The sequence below is a fragment of the Miniopterus natalensis genome, chromosome 18 (assembly GCF_054644295.1).
Source record: "Miniopterus natalensis isolate mMinNat1 chromosome 18, mMinNat1.hap1, whole genome shotgun sequence".
NCBI lineage: Eukaryota > Metazoa > Chordata > Mammalia > Chiroptera > Miniopteridae > Miniopterus > Miniopterus natalensis.
Genome location: NC_142098.1, coordinates 28,055,290 through 28,078,775, shown reverse-complemented (window position 1 = coordinate 28,078,775; position 23,486 = coordinate 28,055,290). Strand labels below are relative to the sequence as shown.

Below are 23,486 nucleotides of genomic sequence, written 5' to 3'. Positions count from 1 at the left end.
CTCCTCCCGCAGCAACTTTGGGGACTTCTGTTCCGGCTTCTTCGAAAGCAGTTCTGGCTGCGGGGGCGGGGCGGAGGCGGGGGCACCTGCCGGGCGCGGGGTGCCAGGAGAGATGCCACGCCCCCTCCCCGCCTCCGCTCCGCCTTCTCCCCGCCCCTGGGGCTCTTTATAAGCTCGGTCCGAGGGCGAACCGAGAAAGCGAGTATCCCTCCAACCCCTGGCTGGTTTTCTGGTGCACCCCGCGCCCCTGGTCCTGGCCCCGAGTTCCTCCCCACCACCCCCAGCCCGGCCACCGCCCCGGCCCGCCCCAGCCCGGCCCGCAGCCATGGACCGCTGGCCTTGGCCGTCGGGCGGCGCCTGGCTGCTAGTGGCTGCCCGTGCGCTGCTGCAGCTACTGCGCGCAGACCTGCGTCTGGGCCGCCCGCTGTTGGCGGCGCTGGCGCTGTTGGCCGCGCTCGACTGGCTGTGCCAGCGCCTGCTGCCCCCGCTGGCTGCACTCGCTGTGCTGGCCGCCGCCGGCTGGATCGCGTTGTCCTGCCTGGCGCGCCCGCCACGCCTGCCGGTGGCCACTCGCGCGGTGCTCATCACCGGTGAGTGCGCGGAGCGCGGGGATCCCAGGCTCTAGGGCGGGACTGGACACCCAGAGGGCTCCCGTGGGCACGCCAAGGCAAGGAGGGCCCCCGAGCGCTGGAGTAGGAGAGTCCCCCTCCCCTGAGTGCAGGGAGCAAACCAAGTAGGAAGCAAAGCACCTCCCCAAGTCTGGGTTAACTACCTGCCGCTACCGGGAGTGTTGGAGGGAAAATGAGGCAGGGAGTGGACAGGTGCACAGGGGAAACTGGTGGCTGAGATAGAGTCTCCTGGAGTTTGAGGTTTATGCTGTGCCCCTCCCCAAGAGAGCAACCTCTGAGGAATTTAATAGGATGGTCACCCCTTGAACTCTGCCTGACATCCCCACATGGGATGCCCCATCTTTTCCCTGGGGCCAGAGAAAGGCGCTTAGACCGGCAGTTGGGACCCGTACCACCCAATTGGCTGGGGTCCTTGGATTCCAGAAAAGTTTGAGGTCACCAATGGAAGCAACTGGGTATTCAGCTGACCACCTCAAACTGCTGAGGGAGAGTCCAGAGTCTGCACCTCAACCCCCATTCCTCCTGGTCCTTTGTGCCCAGAAAAGAGGCCTTAGAGAGTGGGGCTCAGGTGCCTCTGGCCGCCTGGCTGAGCTCCCTTTGTCTGGAGCAGGGAATAAATCTGTCACCAGATCGAGGGAAGGGAAAGGGGGGCTGAGGCCCAGCCGGAAGTGGGGAGGGGGAGAAAGGCCAGGGGGCACTGGCTCCATTATATTGGGGGAGGGCAGCCTAGTCTCTCCCCCAACTCCCTTGGATTTGGACAGGTGCTCAGGGCTCTGCCTTCACATTGGACTTGAGCTGGGGGTAGCGACCAGACTGTCTTCTCAGATCTCTCAGTCCAGTAGAGGGCCCTGCATGATCAGACGGAGCTTGGAGAACTTCTCAGAGGAGGCCATCCTTGAGCAGGGCCTCAGAGGGTGGGTGGAGATAGGTGGAGAATGGAAGGTGTTTTGTTGAGACAGAGGGTGTGGAACAAAGGCTTGAGGCAGGAATGAGCTTGGTCTGAATAGGGGACAATCACTAATCAGTCTAGCTGCTGGGGAGTGGTGGGATGTGAGATGGGTTGTTTCCTCAGGCGGGGCCTTGAATGCCGAGCAAGAAGCCAAACTGGCGAGGTAAGGGTGGCGTGAGGACTTTGGGCTTCAAGCAAAGAGAGTGGAGATAGAGCAGGACTCAAGCTGGATGAGAGAGACCTGAGTTCTGGGTGCAGTGTGAAGCCTCAGGGGACTCCAGTTTTGGGGGGTTGAGGAAGATGACAGACCCTCCTGGTATGAAGTAGGGACTAGACTGTGATCTGCCCCCAGAGATGGGGCAGCTCCTCTCCTGCCTTCTAATTTTTGAGCTGCCTCAACAGGAGCCAGGCCATCCACAAGTGTCTTTCCTGAGATGTCACCCTCAGGCTTTGGTGCTGTTTACTTCCACCCTTGAGCCCGAGAGGGATGTGTGAGGAGGGATGCCTTCTGTGACTTGGGCTCCTCATCTCTGGTGGCAAAGCCCCATGATGGGGGAGGGGAGGAGGGCTTCCCAACCCACCCCATCTAAGCATTAGATATAAGCCTCCATTTCCCAATGGCCAAAAACTCTGGAGGTCCCTCCACCTGACTGAGACAAGTAGGTGACCAGGCACTGCCCCACCTGCCAGAGCTGCCACCTACCCCTCCCTGAGAATGCCCCTGAGAACCACGGGCCAAGGCTACTTGAGAAGCTTAGCCCTCGGGGCAGGGTTTGGGCTGTGTGGATGGGTGCCTTATGTGCCTATCTGTGCACTGATGGGTGGCAGGGGTCTCATGGGAGTTAGCCAGTGTGTTGTTCACAGCTCACTGCACATAGGTTGGAGGTATGTACAGGTATGTGTGTGCAGGTGGATAAGAGGGGGTGCAAGGTGTTGTTAACTGTGCTGGGACAGCAGAGATAAGGTTCTGGGAGGCCCAGTTTCCTTGTGAAAGGCTGTCTGCTCTGGGGTGGGGGTGGGAGGCGCTTAGGCAAGTAGACACACACATGTGCTCATTCCCCTGCCCCAGCTAGACTTGCCCAGGAAGGACCCCCCAGCCTGGGCTGGCTGGCAGGCCCCCAGCCACACAAAGCCCAGTTCAAAGCCCCCTGCCCAGCTGTGTTGTCTGCCTCACTGCAGGGAGCGGGTACAGAGCCGTCCAGGAGTGGGAAAGCAGAGCAGCTTTGCAGCTTCTGCTCAGAAGGAAGGCCAGTGAGGGAGGAGGTTCTGCCACAGAACCAGGATGGGAATGGGAACAATTAAGGAGGCAGGGGCTTACTGGACCCCCGCTCTGGCTCTGCCTGGTAGTTCCTCTCTACATACCAAGGACAGGAAGTTAAGCCTTCAAGAGTGGTAACTGACCTCAGGTCACACTTGGTGGGTGTGGGGATTAAAATGCAGGTCTGTTCTCTTCTCCATCCATCATTGTCCCTGTCCTGGGGGCAAGTGGTCTGGATCTCAGAGAATGCCCCGCTGTTGCCACTGATTAAAATTCCAAGGGTGGGGGTCAGGGGTGAGTTGGGGATGGGCCTCTGGCTTGCCTAGAGCCTGGAACAACGGTAGGGGGTGTTGAGGTTGGGAAGGCAGGTCAGTTCAGGTTGGGCAGGGAGGGACTGGAGGAAGGGGGCAGAGGGCTTGGGCTTCATCCCACACACTGTGGGAGACTTGGGAAAGTTTTCACAGCAGTTATATTGTCGTTTTTGGAAAGATCCCTCTTGCTGCTTAGGTAGAGAATAGATATAAGGGATTAAGATGGGACAGGACTAAAGAGGGGGCCGCTTCAGTGTCCAGGTAGGAGGAAGAAGCCTGGGCAAGGGCAGCAAGGAGGGGAGGCTGTGCAGTAATACCGAGCATTTGAGCGGAAGCTCAATATCAAGCAAGCAGAAGGACATGAAGACTGGGACTAGGTCTCAGGCTGACCTGGGATAGTGTTCCGACCTTACTCCTTGCTGGCCAAGTGACTTTGGGAAGCAACTTAGCATTAGTAGGTCTCAGTTTCCTCATCTGTAAAGTGGGGCTCATAAGCCATGTTTGATGGGGTTCCTATGGGGAGTCAGGGAGATAACAGCTGTGAAAGAGTTGATGCTCAGATGCTCAGCCAGGGGGCACAGCCTGCTAAAGATGGGCCTAGGAAAGGAGGGAGGGCTGCTGAGTGCTGGTAGGTTGGGTGTCCAGGGACCTAGATCCCATCTGGACCCCAGTGATCCTGGGGCTGTCTCAAGCTGGATTAGGACACAGTGAGAGTTCACTGGCTGCCTTGCCTTGGCCAGGCTGTGACTCTGGTTTTGGCAAGGAGGCGGCCAAGAAACTAGATGCCATGGGCTTCATGGTGCTGGCCACTGTGTTGGACTTGGATAGCCCCGGCGCCCTAGAGCTGCGTGCCTGCTGTTCCCCTCACCTAAGGCTGCTGCAGATGGACCTGACCAAGCCAGCTGACATTAGCCGTGCTCTGGAGTTCACCAAGGCCCATACCACCAGCACAGGTCAGTGGGCACAGCTCCTCCAGGAGAGATGTGGCTGGGTGGGTGTGAAGGGGCAGGGATGTAGGTTTGCTGCTGGGCTGACCCACAGCTTCCCTCCCTGCTCCATGCCCTCAGGTTTATGGGGCCTGGTCAACAATGCAGGCTTCAATGATGTAGTGGCGGATGCGGAGCTGTCTCCAGTAGCCACGTTCCGCAGCTGCATGGAGGTGAATTTCTTTGGCACACTGCAGCTGACCAAGGGACTCTTGCCACTTTTGCGCCGTTCCAGGGGCCGCATTGTGACCCTTGGCAGCCCAGCAGGTGAGTGCATTCCCACGCCGCAGCAGAAAGGGAGCCCCTTGGTGGGGAGGGATGCTGGAGCCCCTGGCCCAGGCTGAGCTGTCCTACCCTCAATCCATCCCTAGGAGACATGCCATATCCATGCTTGGGGGCCTATGGGACTTCCAAAGCAGCTGTGATGCTGCTCATGGACACCTTCAGCTGTGAACTTCTGCCTTGGGGGGTCAAGGTCAGCGTCATTCAGCCTGGCTGCTTCAAGACAGGTAAAGGTCAGGGTTGGGGGATAGGTTAATGCCTGGGGCTGGAAAAGGTTTGGGCATGGTCTTATCTGGGGGCGGGGACAGGCCTGAAGAATGGGTGTGGCTTTGGCAGGAGGCGGGTCACTGGTGAGTTGGCTTTGCTAGCTGACTCCACGCTGATCTTACCACTTTTCTCCCCAGAGTCAGTGAAAAATGTGGGCAACTGGGAGCAGCGCAAACAGCTGCTGCTGACCAGCCTGCCCCAAGAGCTGATGCAGGCCTACGGGGAGGACTACATCGAGCACATGCACGGGCAGTTCCTGCATTCGCTGAGCCTGGCTCTGCCAGACCTCAGCCCGGTTGTAGATGCCATCATCGATGCACTGCTGGCAGCTCAGCCGCAACGCCGCTATTACCCCGGCCGTGGCATGGGACTCATGTACTTCATCCACTACTACCTGCCCGAGGGCCTGCGGCGCCGCTTCCTGCAAACCTTCTTCATCAGCCCCTGTCTGCCCAGAGCACTGAGGCCTGGCAAGCCTGGCCCTACCCCCACTGAGGATGCAGCCCAAGACCCACACCCAAACCCAGGTCCTTCCCCCACAGTGGCCCAATGAGCAGTGTGCATATATGGCCTAGCTGTCCCATCAGAGAAGATCCCATGAGCTCTTGGCCCTCCCCTGGGCATTGTGACCCCAGCATCTGGCCTAAAGGACCCCAGCCCCACCCACTGCGGATGCCCCAGGTCAGGCCTAATGAGGTTAAGGCTTCCCAGTGAACCTCTGGGCCTCTCTACTGCTTCAGACCTTTGAACAGACCCTCCAGGGCACAAGGCTCCGCCCTGCAGCTTAGAGAACCCAGCTGGATGGGGAATTCAGTGCAAGGCGTAGCAGGTTCCCACAGTCAGTGCCTCTGCAAACTAAGAAGTGACAGGGTAAGTTGGGGACCTCCTCAGGTTATTTCTCAGCACTAGTGCCTCAGTGCTGCGATTCAAAGGGTAAATCCCAACTGTTCTTGACTGGCTCAAGAATTAGGACCCTGACCACCCACCCCAAGCCCCCAAGCCACAGAGAGGCTGCACACCCTACTTGCCTGATTGCCATTTTTTAAATAAAGATAAATTTTTATTTCTCCTAGAATGGGGCAAACACTGTGTTTGCAGGGGGTGATAGGCTGTGGCTGTGTGACATACTGGGAACTGCCTGGGGAACCTCTGAGGCTCAGCATGGGGGGCGAGGCTCTGGGTATAGACTGGTTCACACCTACCCTCTTCATTGACCTTGGGCAGGTCATTTATCGGTAAGTTTGGATTTCCTCATAGTGAAATGGGGGTGATAACCTGGGCCTGGGGAATGGTGAAGCTCAATGAAGCAAATAGGGAGGCCTGGAGGCTCTCCAGGGCCAGGACCCAAGCCTCCAACAGAGGAAAGAGCTATCCTCCAGTGACTTCCCTGCCCTGAGGAATCTGGCTGCTCAGGAGAGGGCCAGCCTGGGACTGCTGACTAAGACTGACTGAGGGAGATAGAAGGCTTAGGAAGGCGGGGGTGGGCTCAGTAAGGGTGCACCCAAGGGAAGCTGGGGGTCTGGGAAAGGAACTAGGGCCCAAAGGAGAGAGCAGACAGCAGGGTTTAGAGAGGGCAGTTTATTGTTCAAAGGGGCAGAGCTGAGGGAGAGGGATGCACAGCTGCTTCCCCCATGCCCCAAGGACACACACACACTGTTTCCCCTAGGCCATGGCTCTGGGGGTGACCCACAGAAGGGAGAGGAGGCTCACGCTGCCCCCAGGGGTTCTCAGGTTAGGGAGGGGCACAAAAGTGACCACATGCTTCTTAGACACGTTGGTGGCTGTAAACAGGGCTGAGGGGGTCTCCTTGATCTGGAGGGGGACTTGGTCTATCCTTGGTGGGGGAGCAGGTACCCAGCCCCTTTTAGGCCAAAGAGCAGTCTCAGAAGATCAGAGAAGCTAGGCAGCCTCTAGGACAATGTGCTACCCCCAGGGCAGGCAGGTGAGCTGTGGCCTTGGTCACAGCACACAGACACACACACTTGTGGGGAGCCTTGGGCCAGAGCGCTAGAAGATGGGGATGTAGTTGTCAATCTTGGCGCGGTGGCGCTGGGCAATGCACTCAGCAATCCATACAATGTTGCGACACTCCTGTTCCTTGAGCTTCACATAGGCATAGAAGACACCAAAGTGGAACTGGTTCAGGAAGGCCAACTTGTTCAGTTTCACCTATGGACAGAAGCAGGCATGGTGTGCAGGTGGCCATGACCACAGGGTCAGGCCTGAGCCACCAACCCCTCCCTGACAGGCAGGCCCAGCACCCACCTCATGTTCAAAGAATCTGTCCTCCAGGGTCTTGTCTCCAGGGTTGCTGCCTGCACCCTCAAAAAGCAGCTTGTACTCCTGGCCCAGGGGAGTGGTGGGAAGCACGAGCATGAGGGCACTGTTGGGTGTGGGGTGGGGATACAAGTGGCAATAAGCCCACCCCTTGGTCCTGCAGCCAGGGCACTCACCGGGTAGTAGTCGGCCACGTTCTTAACCTGCTCGTAGTCATCAGCCCGGGCTAGCTGAGCCAGGCCCTCTGGGTAGAGCCGCCCACAGTGCGGAAAGAGCTTGGCACGATCCTCCTTGGACAGCTCTGTGCCGAAGGAATTGATGGTGATAATAAAGGCGCGGCGGTCTGCTTCAAACTGTGGGGCAAGAGCACAGGCAGGGAGGGAGAGGAGGAAGGCAGTAGCCAGTCAGCTGGCAGGGCTTCCCCTAGACTGGTCTTTCCCAGGGGACCAGCAGGCAGGAGAAGAGGCAGGCACTCACCTCCAGGATGGGGCACATGGCATCGGCTGTGGTCCCGCCCAGTAGGGTGCAGAACTTGTAGAAGGACTCCAGGTAGGCCTGTGCAGAGCATGGGGTTTGCTCAGCCCAAGCAGGGAGACTGGGAGGCTTGCCAGGCCTCCTACTCATAGTGCCCCCCTTCCCTCCCCAGTCCCTTTCATGGTGAATCCAAACATCACACCCATGGGTTGGCACGGCAGCCCCCACAACAGAGCCCCTGCAAGAGCCACAAACTCCAACCGTTAACCAGCCAAGCAATGATAACCTGCTGCTTTGTCCCCCAATCCAGGAGTGACAGCAATTTCTGGCCAACTATCTGCTTCATGGTGCAGTGCCCCCTACACCCTCATCCCACAGAAAGCCAAGCTCAGAGGGAGACTCTGTCTTTCCCCACTATTCTGCCTGACTTTCCCCTAGATCTTCTCTCCTCAGAAAACCACGTCAATGGGCTAGGGAGGGAAGGTCACTCCCGAATTCCTGGAGATGGCCTGGACTGGGTGCCCTGGCCCCCTTGGCCCCGCACCTTACAGAACACTTTCTCCTCCCACCCCCCAGGCATCACACGGTAGGAACCAAACTGTCAGCCCAGTTCCTGCTGAGAGGTGATTATTGCCTCCATGCACATCAGCCCTGCAGAACAATGGCCAGCCATACGCTTCCTGCCCAGGCAAACTGGATCTGCTGGGCATGAGGAGAAGACAGGTCACCCCAGGCTCCAGGTCCCTCTCAGCACGCTCTTAAAAGCAGCCAGGCACAGGCTTCCTTCCCCACACTTCTCTATGTCAAGGAAGGGGGATGGTTTTGCAGCCTCCCTGGAGAGCTCCCTTCACTCAGATCGCCCTGTGTCCAATCTGGTGACATGGTCACAGGGACTCTGGCTTCACAGGCTAGAGACTATTCTTGGAGATGAGGGCTGGGAGGCATGGAAAGCTTTCCAAGCTGAGGTCTGCCCTCCAAGGTGCAGAGACCTTTGTACCCACCACCAGCTGACTTGGGCTACCAGCTCTGCTGTCCCAATAGAGGAGGTAAGATGAGACCCAGGAATCAATAAGCCCAGGCCCATCCTGGCCAGCAGCACTGGGCAAGCTGGGCTCAGAGAAAGGCCTGAGGTGACCACTCGGGTCAAAGAAAACCAAAGTCTAGGACAGGTCAGGGAGTAAGAAGCTGGAAGGGGAGAGGGCCATAGCACACAGCTGATCCCCACGAATCAGAGAGTGGCAGGAACAGTTGTCAACCCTACCGTGGCTGGGGGGTACTGTTCAGTCCTTCTAGTACTGTCCCCACCTACTTCCTTCCCTGTGGCCAGCCAAGCTGGCTGTGCCCAAATCCCCAGGCCTGCTCCATCCAGTGGGGTCTATAGTTCCTATCCGTGGGGGAAGCCACCAGCTTTTGCAGAGGCTGACCCCAGGGTGAGGGAGGCTGTTGGGAAAGACCCAGACTCTCTTCTGGAGGCTATGGCAGCTGAAGAAACTGGCAAGACCCCAAAGGCCCAGGAACCAAGGTCACATCCCCACCCCCACCCTGTGCCCTGGAGGAGTCTGCCAGCTCATGGCTGTTGTGCCAGCTGCCTACAGTTCCCACCAGGTAGGTGGCTGAGGGTCCGCCTAATCTCCTATCTGTGGCCACTGGGCTGGGACATTGCCTGCTGGGCGGGCAGTCCTGGCATGGTGCCTGCAGCATTGGATCAATGTTTACAAGCTGGTGCTCAAGCAGCCCTCGCCAGTGACTCCAGGTAGAACCAGTCAGGCCCAGCGAGGGTGTGGGTGAGGCTGGGGGGACAGCCGCACCCCTCACCCTGTGTCAGGGCAGGGATCCAGGCAACAGGCCAGCTGGGCGGGTGGGAGTACAGGAGCACTCTCTCTCTCCCTCTCTCCTGACTGGCTGGCCTGCTTCCCTACTAGCGGGGTGGATAAGAACACTTGCTTTGCAAACAGTCTGAGCCAGGTGTGATCCCCAGTGCTGCCAGTATCTAGCAAGTGGCTTCAGGCAACCCACCCTACTTCTCTGGGCCCTCAGTTTCCTCATCTTACAAATAAGAAGGCTGATGCCTTCCTAACTCCTCAGGCAAACCTGAGGATGAAAGAAGTTGAGTCTTCCTACCTCTGGTCTTATCCCCTCTAATCTGTCCTCCACATTGCAGCCAGAGGGGCTTTCAGATGATGCTCTGATCTGTTGGAAACCTTTATTGGCTGGCCCTGCACACAGAATAAAGTTAAAACTCCTGGCCTGGCATTCAAGGCCCTGGTGACTTGATCCTGTGCCTGCTTCTTTTTCCAGACCTACCTCCTGCTGTCCGTCTGGAATCTGCACTTCCACAGCAAACCACTTGCCCCTTGGCCCCTGTTCCATGCTTGCTTCTACATGTGCTGTTCCCCTGCCAACACCACTGCACCCTCCAGGCAGGTCCTTCACTACCATCAGACCCTCCTTGCACTCTGGCCCAGACCCCTACAGGGAGACTGGAGGGCCTGGGCTTAGGATGCAGCTGAGAGTTGGCCACCAAACTCCAACCAGAACAAGAGAGGACCCTCGCTATAAAGATCAGATAGACAGATGTTCTCAGGGTTAGGTCAGCAGGGCCCTTAGCCAGTGCTATCCTCAGCCCCTCTCCAGGGCCTGCCCACTGCTGACCCATGTTCCTGGCTATAGCCCATCAGGGGTTCTGGCACCACAGCTTAGTCCCTCGCCACAATTACAGTCCAGTCTATCCCAAATGTCCCTCACTGGTCCCTGGCCAGCCCTGCTCCTCACCTCTCTAGGTGAGGACAGTGCTGACCTAGGAATCCCAAGCCCACTCTAACTCCAGGGGTCACCAGCCCGTTCCACAGCCCAGTGGGAAGCAGAAAGTAGGTGGGAGAGAAGGATGATGGGACATGGCACTGGCACTAGGCCTGGGAATCTGACAGGGACACGGGGACCTGGCTACACCTGGCTGGGTCCCTCCCTGCACCGTAACGGAGCACCCTGTTGCCTCTGCTCACGTGCCTGTCCTTGCTGGCAACAGTCCCGGTGGGGTGAGCCTGAGAGCTATGGCTTGGGTGGTAGCCCGTGACCCTCCGGGATGCAGGGAGAGCAGTCATCCAGGAACCAGCTCTGACAAGCCAAGTTGGGAGCACCCGCCACTCCTGCTGATCTTATCTAGGCCTGCCGTGGGCACCTTGGGATGGAGAACCTGTTCCATGCAGCCTTGTGCCCATCACGGGAGCCAGAAAGTGAGCAGATAAGCCCCCAGGGTGAGAGCCTGGTGCAGCTGCACCCTGCCCCAGCACCCCACATAAATCACAGGCCCACCACACCCACAGCCCGCCTGTCTGCAAGCCAAGACCCCACTGTTCACAGGAGGGGAAGCGGGGGGGGGGGGGCGGGCACTACCTTGTAGAGCGTGTTGCGGATGATCTCAATGTTCATCTCATCGAGGTCCTGCTCTGAGATGCAGTCCTGGAAAAAAGCCGCTGGGGAGAAAAGACTGGGTGTCAGGGGTGGGTGAGTGTACTTAGCTTAGGTAAGAATCTTGCTGGTATTCAATTGCTCCTGCAGGGCACAGAGGGCCCCTGCTACAAGGTCCATCTGGCTGGGTATTCCCCCCTCCATACACAATGGTTATTGCCCTGGAAGCAACAGAAAAAATACTCTGGACTATGTACACTGACCTGAGCTTCTCCTGCCTCTTTGCTCCTAAAACTGATTTATAAAGGAGGCGGCCAGCCATGACATGATCTAATCGCTGCTGGGGCAGACCCAAGCTCCGCCATGCCAAAGACAGGCTTGCACAAGAGACCATAACATCCTCCCTCCTGGAGGGGCAACTGTGGATTTGGTGTCTGACACTCACTTCTCTGCATCCCCTAGGAGGACCTGCGGCCCACATTCAGAAAACTAGCCTCCTTCTCCTGAGGACATGGAATGAGTTCAACATGAGTGGGCATAGGCGAGATCCAAGGAGCCACTGTCGGGCTAGAAGTAGGGGCCAGAGCAGGATAAAGTCACCCCACCCCAAGGGGAAGCTGTGGGCTCACTGGACTGTCTCTTCTTTAAAGATGGAGAAACTGAAGAAGCCACAAACTCAGAACTACTGGGAGATTTGATGACAGATGAGGTCAGCAGGTAGGGCTCAGACATCTTTGGGTAGGACCAAGTGCAGCTTGGAGCCCAGTGGTTCAATCCTGGAAGCTTCCTGGAGGTGGTGCCCAGGGGACTAGGACTCTGGCTATGAGGACACTAGCTGGTGACAGCCTTAGGGCCTTCTACCCAGCTGACACAGCAAGCAGGAGCCAGTACTGCCTAGGTGGGCCCTGTAGGAAGCTCTCAGTTCCCCCTTCTTGGCCTCTAACATGAACCCTGTATCCTGCCAGACACTACCTGACCTGGCCCCTGGGACCTGCTAGGTAGAGGTGAGTGAAGCTATCTGCTTCCCTCCTCTGCTCATGGGCAGCCTGCCACTCCTGTCTTGGTTGGAGCCACAGTCTGTCAGCACTCCCAAGAGTCCAAGGGACCGGACCTGGGCTCTAAATACTCTCCTTGAGCTCGCCCTCCTCTGCATTCTGAGAAATCATCCAGTTTCACAAAGTTAGAGGGTCTAAGTCAAGCCCTGGGGATAGCATACCCAACCCAGCAAAAGCAACAGCAAAGGAGAAGGTAGGGTGAGGAGGAAGGAATAGGAGGGGACGTCAAGTGGAACATAAAGATAAGCAGCAGTGGGCAGGCCTCAAATTCTAAGTCAGGGTCACCCCAGGGATCCACAAACCCCACAATGAGGCACTGACACTGATGCCCACCCTCCTCCCTCCTCTACCACCGTGGCTCACCCAGGGGCGTGTCCACCAGGATGGCATTGTAGAGCTCGGCAGGTGTCTGTGCAATGTTCACGGCCTCCATCTGCTCAAAGCTGCCCAGTGGGTGGCACTTGGGCACAAGCTCTGCAATAGAGCGCTGATGCAGCGTGCCCGTGATGAGCAGGATCACGTTGTCAATCATGTAGCTGTAACTATGGGAGGCACACAACAACAGGTGGCCCGTCAGGGGGGCTGGAAGTCCTGCCCCCACCCTGCACAGGCCACCAGCCCCTTGACACTGAATGCTGCCTCCAGGGTGCTGCAGAGAAGTGCCACTGGCTCATCTCCCTGCCCAAGTGTGCCCCCTACCCCAGTACCAGAGCACAAGACAGGCATGGCCCCTGCCTTGGTGGAATTTATGCTCCATGAGTGACTGGGGAACAGGTGTGAGCAGTGTTCTGGCAGGAACCGGGAACTAAGGGCGCATGGAGGTGAGGCACAATGGCCAGCGCAGGGGATGAAAGAACTGGGAGATGAAAGTGTGTTCTGGGAAGAAGGAACAGTGTGTGCAAAGACCTGGAGGCATTCACTGAGTGACAGACGCATTCGAGGAACCGAGCACAGCCAGGGTTGGCAGAGGGAAAGGAACCAGGGCAGTGCTGCCAGCAGGCTGGGGCCTGGAGGCCAGTCCTGCAGGCTGGGCTGAGGGTCTTGCTTTCATTTTGAGCATGAGGGATCATGAGCAGGACGTAAGCAGGGAGTGTCCAGTCCCCTTAGGGTCACTTAGGCTGCTGGGTGGAAATGGAGCGAGAGGGGAAGATGGCACCGGGAGGAAAGTATGAGGAGTGGGGCGGGGAGAAGCTTCTCCAGGGAAGGCCAGAGGGGAGCCAGTGGGAAGGACCCTCTGGAGTAAGGTCCCAGGTCAGGCAGCAATGGAGCAGGCAGACAGCTGCCCTGCGAGCACCGCCTCCTCCTGTAGGGCCTGAGGTCAGGGCCAGGTGTCTGCCCAGGATGGCCTGGAAGAGATCCAGAGACCTGGACGGGAGGCTGGGCTCAGGTCAGTCCCAGGCCAAGGCTCCCAGGAGCTCTCTGCTCTGGATAGCATATGGGCACCAGGGGGGGCTGTGGAGCTGGGGAGGGGTGGGGATGCCCAGTTCACACTTGGCAAGGGGTAACCATTAAGACAATGCCACAAAAGGGTTGGAGTAAGTTCTGTGCAGTCACCTATGTGGGGATGAGATGAAGAGGGGTGAGGGCCCTGGGCCACAATCAGGCTGCAGTAGCCACAGCATTCCTCCAGCCTGGCACCAGTGATGAATTCAAGGCACAAGGGAGCTGGATGAGGCCTGCCCATCCTCCAAGGCCAAAGTGGGGCTCCCATTGAAGGGTGAGAGCTGGGGTGGAGGCTGCTGCCCTGAATTAGGCACTGAGCATGGGCCCCACCAGAGCTTTTATGTGAGCCACAGCCAGGCCCTGTCCTGAGATAATATCTTGAGTACCAGTGCTGACACTATCCAAGGAAGACTCCCCTAGTAGGAAGTAGCCCCTAATACCAAGGAGAAAAAGAGAAGGAGGTTGATGGCCCAGGCTTCAGCTCAGAGGGCTGGCCACTGGGGGAACTCCCCGACAGGGCCCTCCAGGAAGGCGGCAGAAGGAAGAAGCCACAGCTCCTGTCCTGGCCTGACCCCCACTCTCCGCCTGCTTGCTGCTCCCCTAGCTCCCACCCGGCCCAGCGCTACAACCTCTGCTCTCCTGGGCTTGGGGCCAGGCAGCTGCCCTCTCTCCGCCCCTAGTCTGGCTGAGTCGGCTACAGGATGTGTGCTGAGAAGAGACAGGCCCCCTTCTCAATCTGAGGGCTTCAGGCAGGGCCCATTTGCAGCTGCAAGCCAAGAGGCCCAAATGGCCAGCCTTCTGACCCTGACCTGACACCTGGCAAAGTGGAGACACCTCAGAGAGAGCTTTGTGCCTTGGTCTCTGGCCCCAGCCTGCATCCTCTCTACCCTAGACAGCACATCCCTCCTGCCCCTGATGCCTCCCCAATCTCACATACCCCAGGACCATTCTACACACCACCTCTTACAACTCCTGTCTGCACCTCACCCAAGCCATCCTATTACCCCTAAGGATGCTCTTTTACGCTCTCACAACCATCTGAGCAGGGAGGGAAAAACTAGTACTATCCAACTGATCCTATAACCACCTGCATCATCAGTTGTCAGAGGAAATAAGGCACAGAGTGCGAAGGCACCATGCCCTGTCATTGCACAAGGCAGGGAAGCTCTGTCCTCATGGCCAGTGTCCACACACCTCCACTCATGCCCAGAGTTCCCATGCCCTAGGGCTCTACACTCCCCATCTAGCCTTGTCTTCTCAGAGGGATCCCCACAAGCCAGTATTTGTTTACTAAACCTCCCAACTCCTAGTGCCCCAACTGAGGGTATTAGTTTACGTTGGGAGTGGGGCTGGGGTCAGGGCCCAAGGGAGGTCCCTCAGGGTCCTGGCCCCACCTCAGAGGAGAGCTCTGTGGGAAAACTCTGCCATTTGGCTTTGCTGCTATCCCTCCAATGATGTGGAACAGGCCAGTTATGACTCACTTTTCAGCCTTGACAGCAGACGTGGGGGCAGGAGGCAGTATCCCCTGGCTGTCCCCAGCCTCTCCTGCTAGAAGGGCACCAAAGAAAGCACCGAGCCAGGTAAGGGTCACTTGCAATCACACATCCCCAGCCCCTTCCAAGGCCCCCTTCTAACCCAGGCTAGGCCATCCTTGGATGATCCTGTGCCAGATCTAGCACTTCCTCCCCTTGGGTCAACTATAAGGTTGCTGCAGCAGCCCCTGATTTTCTCCCCTGCCTAATGAGAGCCAGAATCTTCTTTCCTGGGAGAAAGGAGGCAGAGCAGGCCTAGCGGAGATGACACTGGCCCAGCTGTCAGCTTCTTTCCCAAAGACTTCAGCAGGCAGGGAAATCCTCCTCCTTCTCCTTGCCTGGCCTCAGCAGCTGCCTCCCAGCCCCCAGAAAGCCACTCCACCAATCCTCCCTTCATTTGGCCTCAGTAGGAGAGAATGAGGTTCCAGCTGGTCAGTGTCTCCCTCCAGAGAAAGACAGCTGGGGAGTGGACAGGCGGCTGCCCGCCAAGGCCAAAGAGGCCCTCATTGGGTGAGAGGGGGGCAGTCTGTATTCCTCTGCCCAAAGGCCCTCCCTCGCCTGTGCCTTGTAGATTCAGCTTGGGCCCACAAAAATCTCAGGTTGGAGTTTAGGAAGACACTTCCTCCCAGACGTCAAGTCCCTAGCGTCAAGTCCCTAGCGAAGCCCTGTCCCTCTGCTATGCCCTCTGGTGCCACCTGCTGGAGTACCATGGCTTACTTCCACATTCTCACCATCCCAGCCCTGGGGGCCAGCCTGGCACTGGTGAGAAGACCATGATGATTAGGTACCCTTGCTAGTCTGTCCATCCAAATCTCCCAGCAGACTGCTAGAGTCCTTCAGAGCCCTTCCCAGGGTGGAAAGTGAAGAGATATCAAGCTATGGTCTCAGCATACCTTGATTGGTCAAGCCTCAGTTTCCCTTCTACATTCAGGGTGGCTGTAATGAGGCCCATAACAGAACTAATAAGGCCCTGGCCTTCTCCTCATTAAAAACCTGCCACAACCCCAGAAGTGCAGTGGGGTCCTCCCACTTGACCTGAGCCTTCTGGGCCTTGAAGAGCTTCTGTGTGCTCTTCCCCAGGCTCAGAAAAACTGGTTCTCCTTCAAGGCAGGAACAAGGTCTAGCCCAGACCCAGAAACCACAGCAGGGCTAGAGCCGTAACCTGTAGAGACCCTGCTGTCAACCCAGAAACACTAGCTGTGAGCAGCATGGGCTGGAGGACCAGGATAGGAAGAAAACCATCCTGGAAATCTGATGCAGCAGGGCCCAAGGTTGCAGCAACGTGTCCTGGGGAGAATGGCAAGTGTGCTAACAGGCCCACTGGGCACTTGAGGCCATTGTCCTGGGACAAAGCTCCCTTCCAGCTGCCCACTCCAGGCTGGTAGCACTGAAGCTCCTGGTCCAGACGAAAGAAGGTTCCATGTCCAGACTCTGGCAATAAGTACCTGGGCTGCAGGCAGGTACTGTACACTGGGAATGACCCCATTTACGGAGGCTCACTCATCTAAGGACAAAGGTCTTTGGGGCCCACCTAAGAATCCTCAGAAGCCAGACTCACTTCTTCCACAAGCAACTCTCACAGCTTCCCTTCCGGGGCGGGACCTACCTTTACATGGGAAACCAGAAAGGAATGGCCCAGATCAAGACCCCCTCCAAAGCCAAAAAGCACTAACAGAGGCTCTGTTCCAAGTCACACAGCAAGTTAAGGGCTGCACCTGGAAGGTGCACCTGGAAGGGCTCAGTATGGTGACATATTACATGTTACTGCATGAGACTGAGCTGAATCATCTCAAGATCGTAGGACTGATGACAGTACTTCAGAAGAACCTCTCACTTAGGGTCTGTCTGCCCCACACCAGGTAGTTGCCTCCACTCTGACCACCTGCTCCCCCAAGTGGCCTCTCTAACCCCATCTGATCCTGGAGTCCTCTCAAGCTGGGAAGCCTCCTGTGACCCCTGGTTTTATTTGTGGCAGCTGCTCACGGGCCTCTCCAGGAGCTATCTATACCACCACTGGCATCCACCGCATTGCATCCACACATCTCCCTTCCTCCTGACACTGGGCCTGGCCCAGAGCTGATACTGGTCATGTGTGGTAGCTGAATGCTGGGAGGGATCTACAAAACCACTGGACACTGTCTCTCACCACGGGAGGGCAGCTTCTGCTTGAACACCTGGAAGGCACTCACTGCCTCCTGCAGAAGCCTATTCCAGCCTCCCTGGGGCAGCTCCAAAGGCAACAAAGAGACTGAGGGATGGAGCTAAGGTGACCTCTGTGGCAGTCCCAACCTCTGCCCCAGCTGGGCCAGCTTTGCCTGTGCGCAGTGATGGCATTGTCTCTCCATGTCTTCACACTCAGGATGGAGCCTCTAGCTGAAATTTCCACTGCCTAGGGTACTACACTCTCCTCTCTGGTTACCTTTCTCTAGACATCTCTAGGGTATGAGGCTCCATACTCCAGCTGCTCAGGCTGTATGGCTCCCTCAGCCTAGAATTCCCTCCTCATTCTTCCTTTAAATACTCTTCCCCTCAGTCAAATAGCTACCTCCTCAGGGAAGCCAGTTCTGAGTCTCCAGACTGGGGGAGATCCTAGGACCCTACGCAAGGGGTCACCCCTTTTGGCAATACCACTCCTTATTCCTGGATTGAGCCGAAGTAGAGGAGATGGAGTAGGTGGAATGGAGAAGAGCAGCCAGAGAGGTAGGAGTTAAATCAGAGAGACACCATGTGAGGAAGGAGACTGCTGGAAGGGGAATGAGAGAGGTGTGGCTGCTGATTAGGCCTGGAGGCCTTGGTCACATGAAAGTCAGTGGTGAGTTTAGCCAGGGCCTTGTGGTAGAGTGATGGGACTGCTGGAAGCTGAATAGAGGCTCAAAGGGTAGGGAAGGTGAGAGAACAGACAGTGAATGTAAAAATTTATGCCAGCCCTGGCTGGGTAGCTCAGTTGGTTAGAGCATCATCCCAATATGCCAAAGTTGGGGGTTCAATCCCCGGTCAGGGCACATACAAGAATCAACGAATGGCCCGGCCGGGCATGGCTCAGCGGTTGAGCATCGACCAGAGGATCCTGGTTTGATTCCTGGTCAGGGCACACGCCCAGGTTGCAGGCTCGATCCCCAGTTGGGGGCGTGCAGGAGGCAGCCAATCCATGACAACTCTCTCATCATTGATGCTTCTCTCTCCCTCTCTCCCTCTCCCTTCCACTCTCTGAAGCCAATAAAGATATATTAAAAAAACAACAAAAATCAACAATGGCCCTGGCTGGTGTGCTCAGTGGTTAGAGCGCCAGCCTGTACACCGAAGGGTCACGGGTTCACTTCCTGGTCAGGGGCAGGTAACTGGGTTGCAGGTTTGATCCTCGGCCCCAGTCGGGGAGCATGAGGGAGGCAACCAGTCGACGTGCCTCTCATATCAATGTTTCTCTGTTTCTCTCTCTCTCTTCCCGCTCCCTGCCTTCCACTCTCTCTAAAAGATCAGTGGAAAAAATATCCTTGGGTGAGGAATAACAAAACAAAAAAGAAAAAGAAACCAACCAATGAATGCATAAATAAGTGGAACAACAAATCGATGTTTCTCTCCCCCTTCCTCTCTCTAAAGATTTAAAAATAAATAAATAAAAATTTAAAAATAAATAAAGTTTAGACCCCAAGAGACAGGTTTTTAATGGTATGAAATTTAAGGGTTTTTAGATGCTGATGGGAAGAATCTAGAAGGGGAGGTGGCTACACAGACAGAAGCACAGATAAGTGACCACTCAGGGTCCAGGGAGTGGGGTGAGGGGACAGAGGACATCAGCAGTAGGACCCAAACAAAGAGGGGTGTGCCTCTGCCCCTGGATTGGGGTTCAAAGTAAGATGCATGCTGGGAGGTAGACTGGCCTCTATTGTCTCTGTGAAGCAGGAGGTGGGCCATCAGCCCAGAGAGAAGGCTGGGGGACAGGAAAGGGATGGTGTTTAAGATGGGGAGGTGGTCTTCCCACCCTTGAGAGAAGGCTGCAGGGTGCTGTAGGGAGAGCAAGTGGCTGGCTGGGCAGGGACAAGCCAAGGCCAACTGAGCTGGTCTGTGTGCATGTCTGGCAGCCAGGATCACCCGCTCAATGCTGCCGGCTTCCCCAACTTTGCTCCCAGCAGCAGAGGTGGGGGAGTGGGGGAGGGTGAATCCAGGCTGGAGGCTGCTGGGATTTCTCCAGGGCTGGGGGGCTGCCAGCCGGGCGGGACCATGAGATGGGCGGCCAAGAGAGCTGCGGATGTTGGCAGAAGAGTGCTCGAATGATGGACCAGGGAACCTCAGCTGGGGAGGGAGGAAAATGAAGACAGAGGGGCAGCAGGGGAGGAAGCAAGGCCCCATGTCCTGCTGAGTCCGGAACCCGCGTCCCACAAGGGACTAAGAGTGGGCTGGAGGGCCTGAAGGCTGTGGGTAGAGAGGAGGTGCCTGACTCAGCGATTTCAAGGGTGGAGCAGTTCCAAAGGGTGACATGGTCTTGGGCAGCCATCTGTGGGGGCGGCTGAAGTGGAAAGCAGAGGAGCGGGTCACGGGAGATGACGAGGTCATGGACTGAGCAGCCACAGGTTCAGACAGGCTGACACGTGGCTGCTGAGCTTTTCCTGAGTGAGGGCAGGAGTAAGGGGATGGGAAGACTGTAAGCCACAATCACCCATGAATGGAATGGGCGGGAAGTGACAGCCTGCCACAGGATAGTGCTTGGCTGCTCTAAGCATACTTAGTGCTTGCAGCCAATCTCTAGCAAAGAGCTGGCGGCTGTGCGGCCTCAGTCACGCTCAGAGTTCTCTCCGGTTTCATGGCCTGGCAGGCTGAGACCAAGCCTCTGAGGGCACCAAGGCAGGCCAGGAGAGAGCTACACAGGCAGATGGCCAAGCAGGATGGAGGACATCTGCCCTCTGACCACTGGCATGGGGTTGGGTCAGGCCTCTTCTGGCCAGCCTAGCAAGAAAGACCAGAACATTCATCAGGAAACTGGAGGAACCTTGTGCAAACAAGATGAAGGCCAGGCTCTGGCAATAAACACACTGTTTCCTTGTATGTCCTCAGCTCTGGCCTTGAGGCAAGGGATACACAGGCCCAGGCTAGGGGTTGGTTGACAGATGGGGTTCTGTGATATGATTCCTCAATGCTACAGCATAAGACACACCTCATCTCTGACCTCCTGCCCCAGACGACCATGTCAGCTGTACTTTAACCAGGGATAGAGCAGTGATTATGGGCCTAGCCAGGACAGCAGGGGGCCCCTGGGAAGAAAGCCTGTGGCAAGGAGAGAGCCTGCTTCCCAGCCTGGGTGGGTTCCCTGAGCCATTTGGGTATCCCAGCCTGTGACCCCCACCTGAGGATGGTGCCTTATAGCTGCAGACCCCACTTGACCAAGTGGATCATGAGTAAGTGGCTGCCCCTAGGGGGTGGAGGGTATCAGCCAGGCAGCAGGAACTAGCCCTGTCCCTGCAAGAACAAGCAGGGCAGGTATGTCAGGTCCCAAGGAGGAGGGTGGGGCCACCACAATCAAGGAATGGTAAAAGCTAGGTGATACCCAGAAGAGTGCCTGGAAACACTTCTTTCCCCACAACACACACTCACACTCCACCAACTCAGGGCCCATTCATAATAAACTAGCCATCGGCCATGCCTCTGCTCACCACTGTGTGAGGCAGCCACCTGGAAGGGGGCCATCTCTTTGCCCATCAGGCTCTGGCCCATGGTTCCTGGGACATCACTGCACAGGGGGCTCTCTACCACCATTTCCAGAGGTATACCTAGCAAGCAGAGGTTGCCTTGTCCAAGTGCCCTCCCCTAGCCTATAGGTCCCAAGTCCTTTCCTCTCTCAGCATCACCAAGAGCTTAACGGAGGCAGGGTTAGACAGTAGGGAAACTGGGCAGCGAAGGGTCATAAGAATGGGGGCCTGGCCAGAACTGGCCTCCACCCCCAACCCCACCATCCCTTCTCCCTGAAACCCAGGGCTATGGTCAGAGATGAGGAATGGGCCTCAGCCCAGACAGGGCCAGAAAGTCTGAACGGTTCAACCCAAGAATTTAGCTCCTCAGAGCTCTGTCCATCCCCTAACCCCTGACCCTGACATGGGGGTTGGGGGCCCAGTGAGTGTTCACTGTGGATGCTGTAAAGTGAGTGAGGAAAGGGTTCCCATCATCCCTGGTTCTGTAACACCAGGGGTGCAGGGAAAGGGGCTTCATCCAGCACTACAACATGAGACCCTTGCCTGCTCACCAGATTCCCAGCCAGCAGTGAAGTGACTGGCGATCCTACTCTATGGTTGGTGTTAAATGACCAGCCCAGCCACATAGCCCAGGAGAACTCTACAAGCAGCTGGCCTAAAGCGCATGGTGGACCAGATCCATTAGGTCCCCCGGTCCTCCCCAGCTGGGGAAGAGGGGCGGCACCAGAGGGCACACTCACGTAATGAAATCCAGGAAGCTGGAGAGTGGCTCATAGGCGTGGTTCCTCATGTGGCGGAACTCCACCACCATCTTCTCCTTGAGCCGGTCATCAATGACTGACACTGTCAGTGGCGACGCCTCGTTGGCCAGGAAGTTGCCGTAGTCAGTGCTCTGCAGGTGCAGCTTCAGGTCTGAAATTCAAGGGTGGGACGTGAGGGCTGGCCATACTGAGTCACCCCAGGGCCCTATGTCCCCATCACCACCCTGATTCCGGGCCCTAGCCTCTCGCTGGAGTTGAGTCCTGTTGCTACCCTGACTTCCTGTCTACACCTCTACCTCCCTGTTGGCTCAGGGCCTACTCCAAACCACTCAGCCAAGGCCCTGGAGATGCCCCAGACCCTTGGGCCACAAGCCAGTGTACTATCCACACACAGTACAGAGTCTAAGCACAAAAAGAACCATTGTTCCTCCAGGCGACAAGGCCTGGGAAACCCCAAATAAGGTGCCATTCAGAAGCCTTTGAGGCACTTCTGCAGGGTAGGCTCTAGGATGACCCTAACCAGGAGCAGAATAAGACACAAGCCCAGCCTTCCAGGGCCTCAGGGCTAGCAGAGCAATCCAACATATCCCCAGGCAGAAATAACACAGATGAAATAAAGGAGATACCAGAAGCCCTGGGGATAGCATGGAGAGGGCACCAAGATAGGACTGAGAAAGTGAGAAGGCATGCTAGGCTGGGCCACAGCAGAGGGCAGGAACAGGAAAATACAAAGGTAAACAGCCAGGAGGATGGTATAAGTGACAAGTGGCCTAGAGGGCCAATGTGTTAGGTGGAGAGGAGGCTGGGAGAAAAGACTGGCCTTGCCCTACAAGTGGTTGGAGCAGGCAAGCTAATATTAGAGGCTCTCCTGAGCTCTTAGGCATATGGTAAAGGGAAAGGGAGGGAAGGACAGAAGCAGGACAGGTGAGACCCAGGGGATCATGGCAACAACGTAACAGTCTCCTAGCTTTTGCCCTTGCTTCCCACCGCCCAGTCTGTTCTCCACACACAGCCAGAGTGATCTTAAAACATAAAGAAGACCACATCATTCATCTACACCCTCACCTCAGGGTCTCTCCCCGTCCCCTTGCCTGGAAAGTGACAATCATTCCTCAAACACCCCCTTTTCAGAGGCCTCTGCTGTAGCCCAGTCACCCTTCACTTGTGCCACTTTTCTTTGTAATACATATCCCACCTTGCACAGGACATATAAGCTCCATAACAGCTGGACTTTTGGTCACTGTGGTATCCTCGAGTCTAAAACGGAGTAGTTCTGGTGCATTTTGATGCTCAATAAAGAACTGAGGAATGAATGAAAGACTGGGAAGAGGGCTGGTGAAAACAGCAGAAGGCTTACTCCTGAATTTTGAAACGGAAACATTGTGGTAGTGATGGCATACCAAGGACAGTAGCTAAGAAGGGACTGTGTGCATGCATGTGTATATGAAGGCCCAATAGCCAGGGCTGGCCTCTGCTGCAGGGACAGCATGCTTTCCATCCCCTGGGGAAGTGACCCAGAGGACAACGGGAACGGTGAACATTTCCACAAGCCCCCCTGACCAAGGCCTTCCTGTGTGTCTGTGAGCCTAGGAGGCCATGCTATCCTGGGCTGCTTCAAGAGGAAGCACAGGGCATATAACCCATCTATAGGAGTAGGGGAACCCTGTGATGCCCCTCCTCCTGCACCCCATCAAGAGAAGAATGCTCCCAGCCTAGAATCAGATGTGTTAAAGGAGAGATGGGAGAGCATATGGGAGGGAGAGGGGGCAGGAGGCAGGGGTGTGCACATTGATGGAGAAGACCCCTTCCACCTGCATCTCTGAGTGGCACCCGGGTAGCAGGCAGCACTCAAGTCCTCTGTAGCTCCTGGGCACAGAGTGAACTTTAAACTCATGAGGCCTGCAGGAGGCCTTCACCATCTGCTGCCTTCACCAGCACTTTACCATTCACACCTACTTTTCTCCCATGGCCAACCAAAAGGGGGACGGAACTAAGGGCAAGGTGGAGCAGGGAGAAGCCAATAGCCTCCTGCTCTGCCACATGGACCCTGCTGCCTTTTTGCCTGAAAGATGTGCACACCCATGTCCTCATCCCAGGCCTCCTGCCACGAGCCCCTGCCCAGGGCTCTACTTCCCCCGACCCTCACTGTCTGGCCGAGGCCCATGTATGCCTA

The 23,486-nt window shown here is 56.7% G+C and overlaps 2 protein-coding genes across 2 annotated transcripts in view; one reads left to right on the top strand and one right to left on the bottom strand.

Annotated features, from left to right (window-relative positions):
- Positions 1-325: 325 nt before the first annotated feature.
- Positions 326-5,235, top strand: HSD11B2 (hydroxysteroid 11-beta dehydrogenase 2). The gene is made up of 5 exons (XM_016220309.2): positions 326-590; positions 3,888-4,100; positions 4,215-4,400; positions 4,505-4,642; positions 4,820-5,235. Exons 1-5 carry the CDS (start codon positions 326-328, stop codon positions 5,233-5,235), a joined length of 1,218 nt encoding a protein of 405 aa, XP_016075795.2.
- A 1,006-nt stretch (positions 5,236-6,241) lies between these two features.
- The window catches only part of ATP6V0D1 (ATPase H+ transporting V0 subunit d1), a 38,391-nt gene continuing 21,146 nt past the window's right edge, over positions 6,242-23,486 (bottom strand). The window contains exons 2-8 of the mRNA XM_016220330.2: positions 21,293-21,464; positions 12,260-12,438; positions 10,827-10,906; positions 7,437-7,514; positions 7,136-7,312; positions 6,948-7,025; positions 6,242-6,851 (exon numbers count right to left, since the gene is read on the bottom strand). Of these exons, the coding sequence (XP_016075816.1) occupies positions 6,690-6,851; positions 6,948-7,025; positions 7,136-7,312; positions 7,437-7,514; positions 10,827-10,906; positions 12,260-12,438; positions 21,293-21,464 (926 nt within the window). The 3' untranslated portion in view covers positions 6,242-6,689. The remainder of the gene's footprint in view (positions 6,852-6,947; positions 7,026-7,135; positions 7,313-7,436; positions 7,515-10,826; positions 10,907-12,259; positions 12,439-21,292; positions 21,465-23,486) is intronic.

Bases quoted from the DNA above. Each gene is read 5' to 3' on its own strand.
- HSD11B2 (XM_016220309.2), top strand. From the start codon at position 326: ATGGACCGCTGGCCTTGGCCGTCGGGCGGCGCCTGGCTGCTAGTGGCT. The intron at 4,101-4,214 runs GTCAGTGGGCAC...CCATGCCCTCAG, and splicing joins GGCCCATACCACCAGCACAG to GTTTATGGGGCCTGGTCAAC. The intron at 4,643-4,819 runs GTAAAGGTCAGG...TTTTCTCCCCAG, and splicing joins GCCTGGCTGCTTCAAGACAG to AGTCAGTGAAAAATGTGGGC.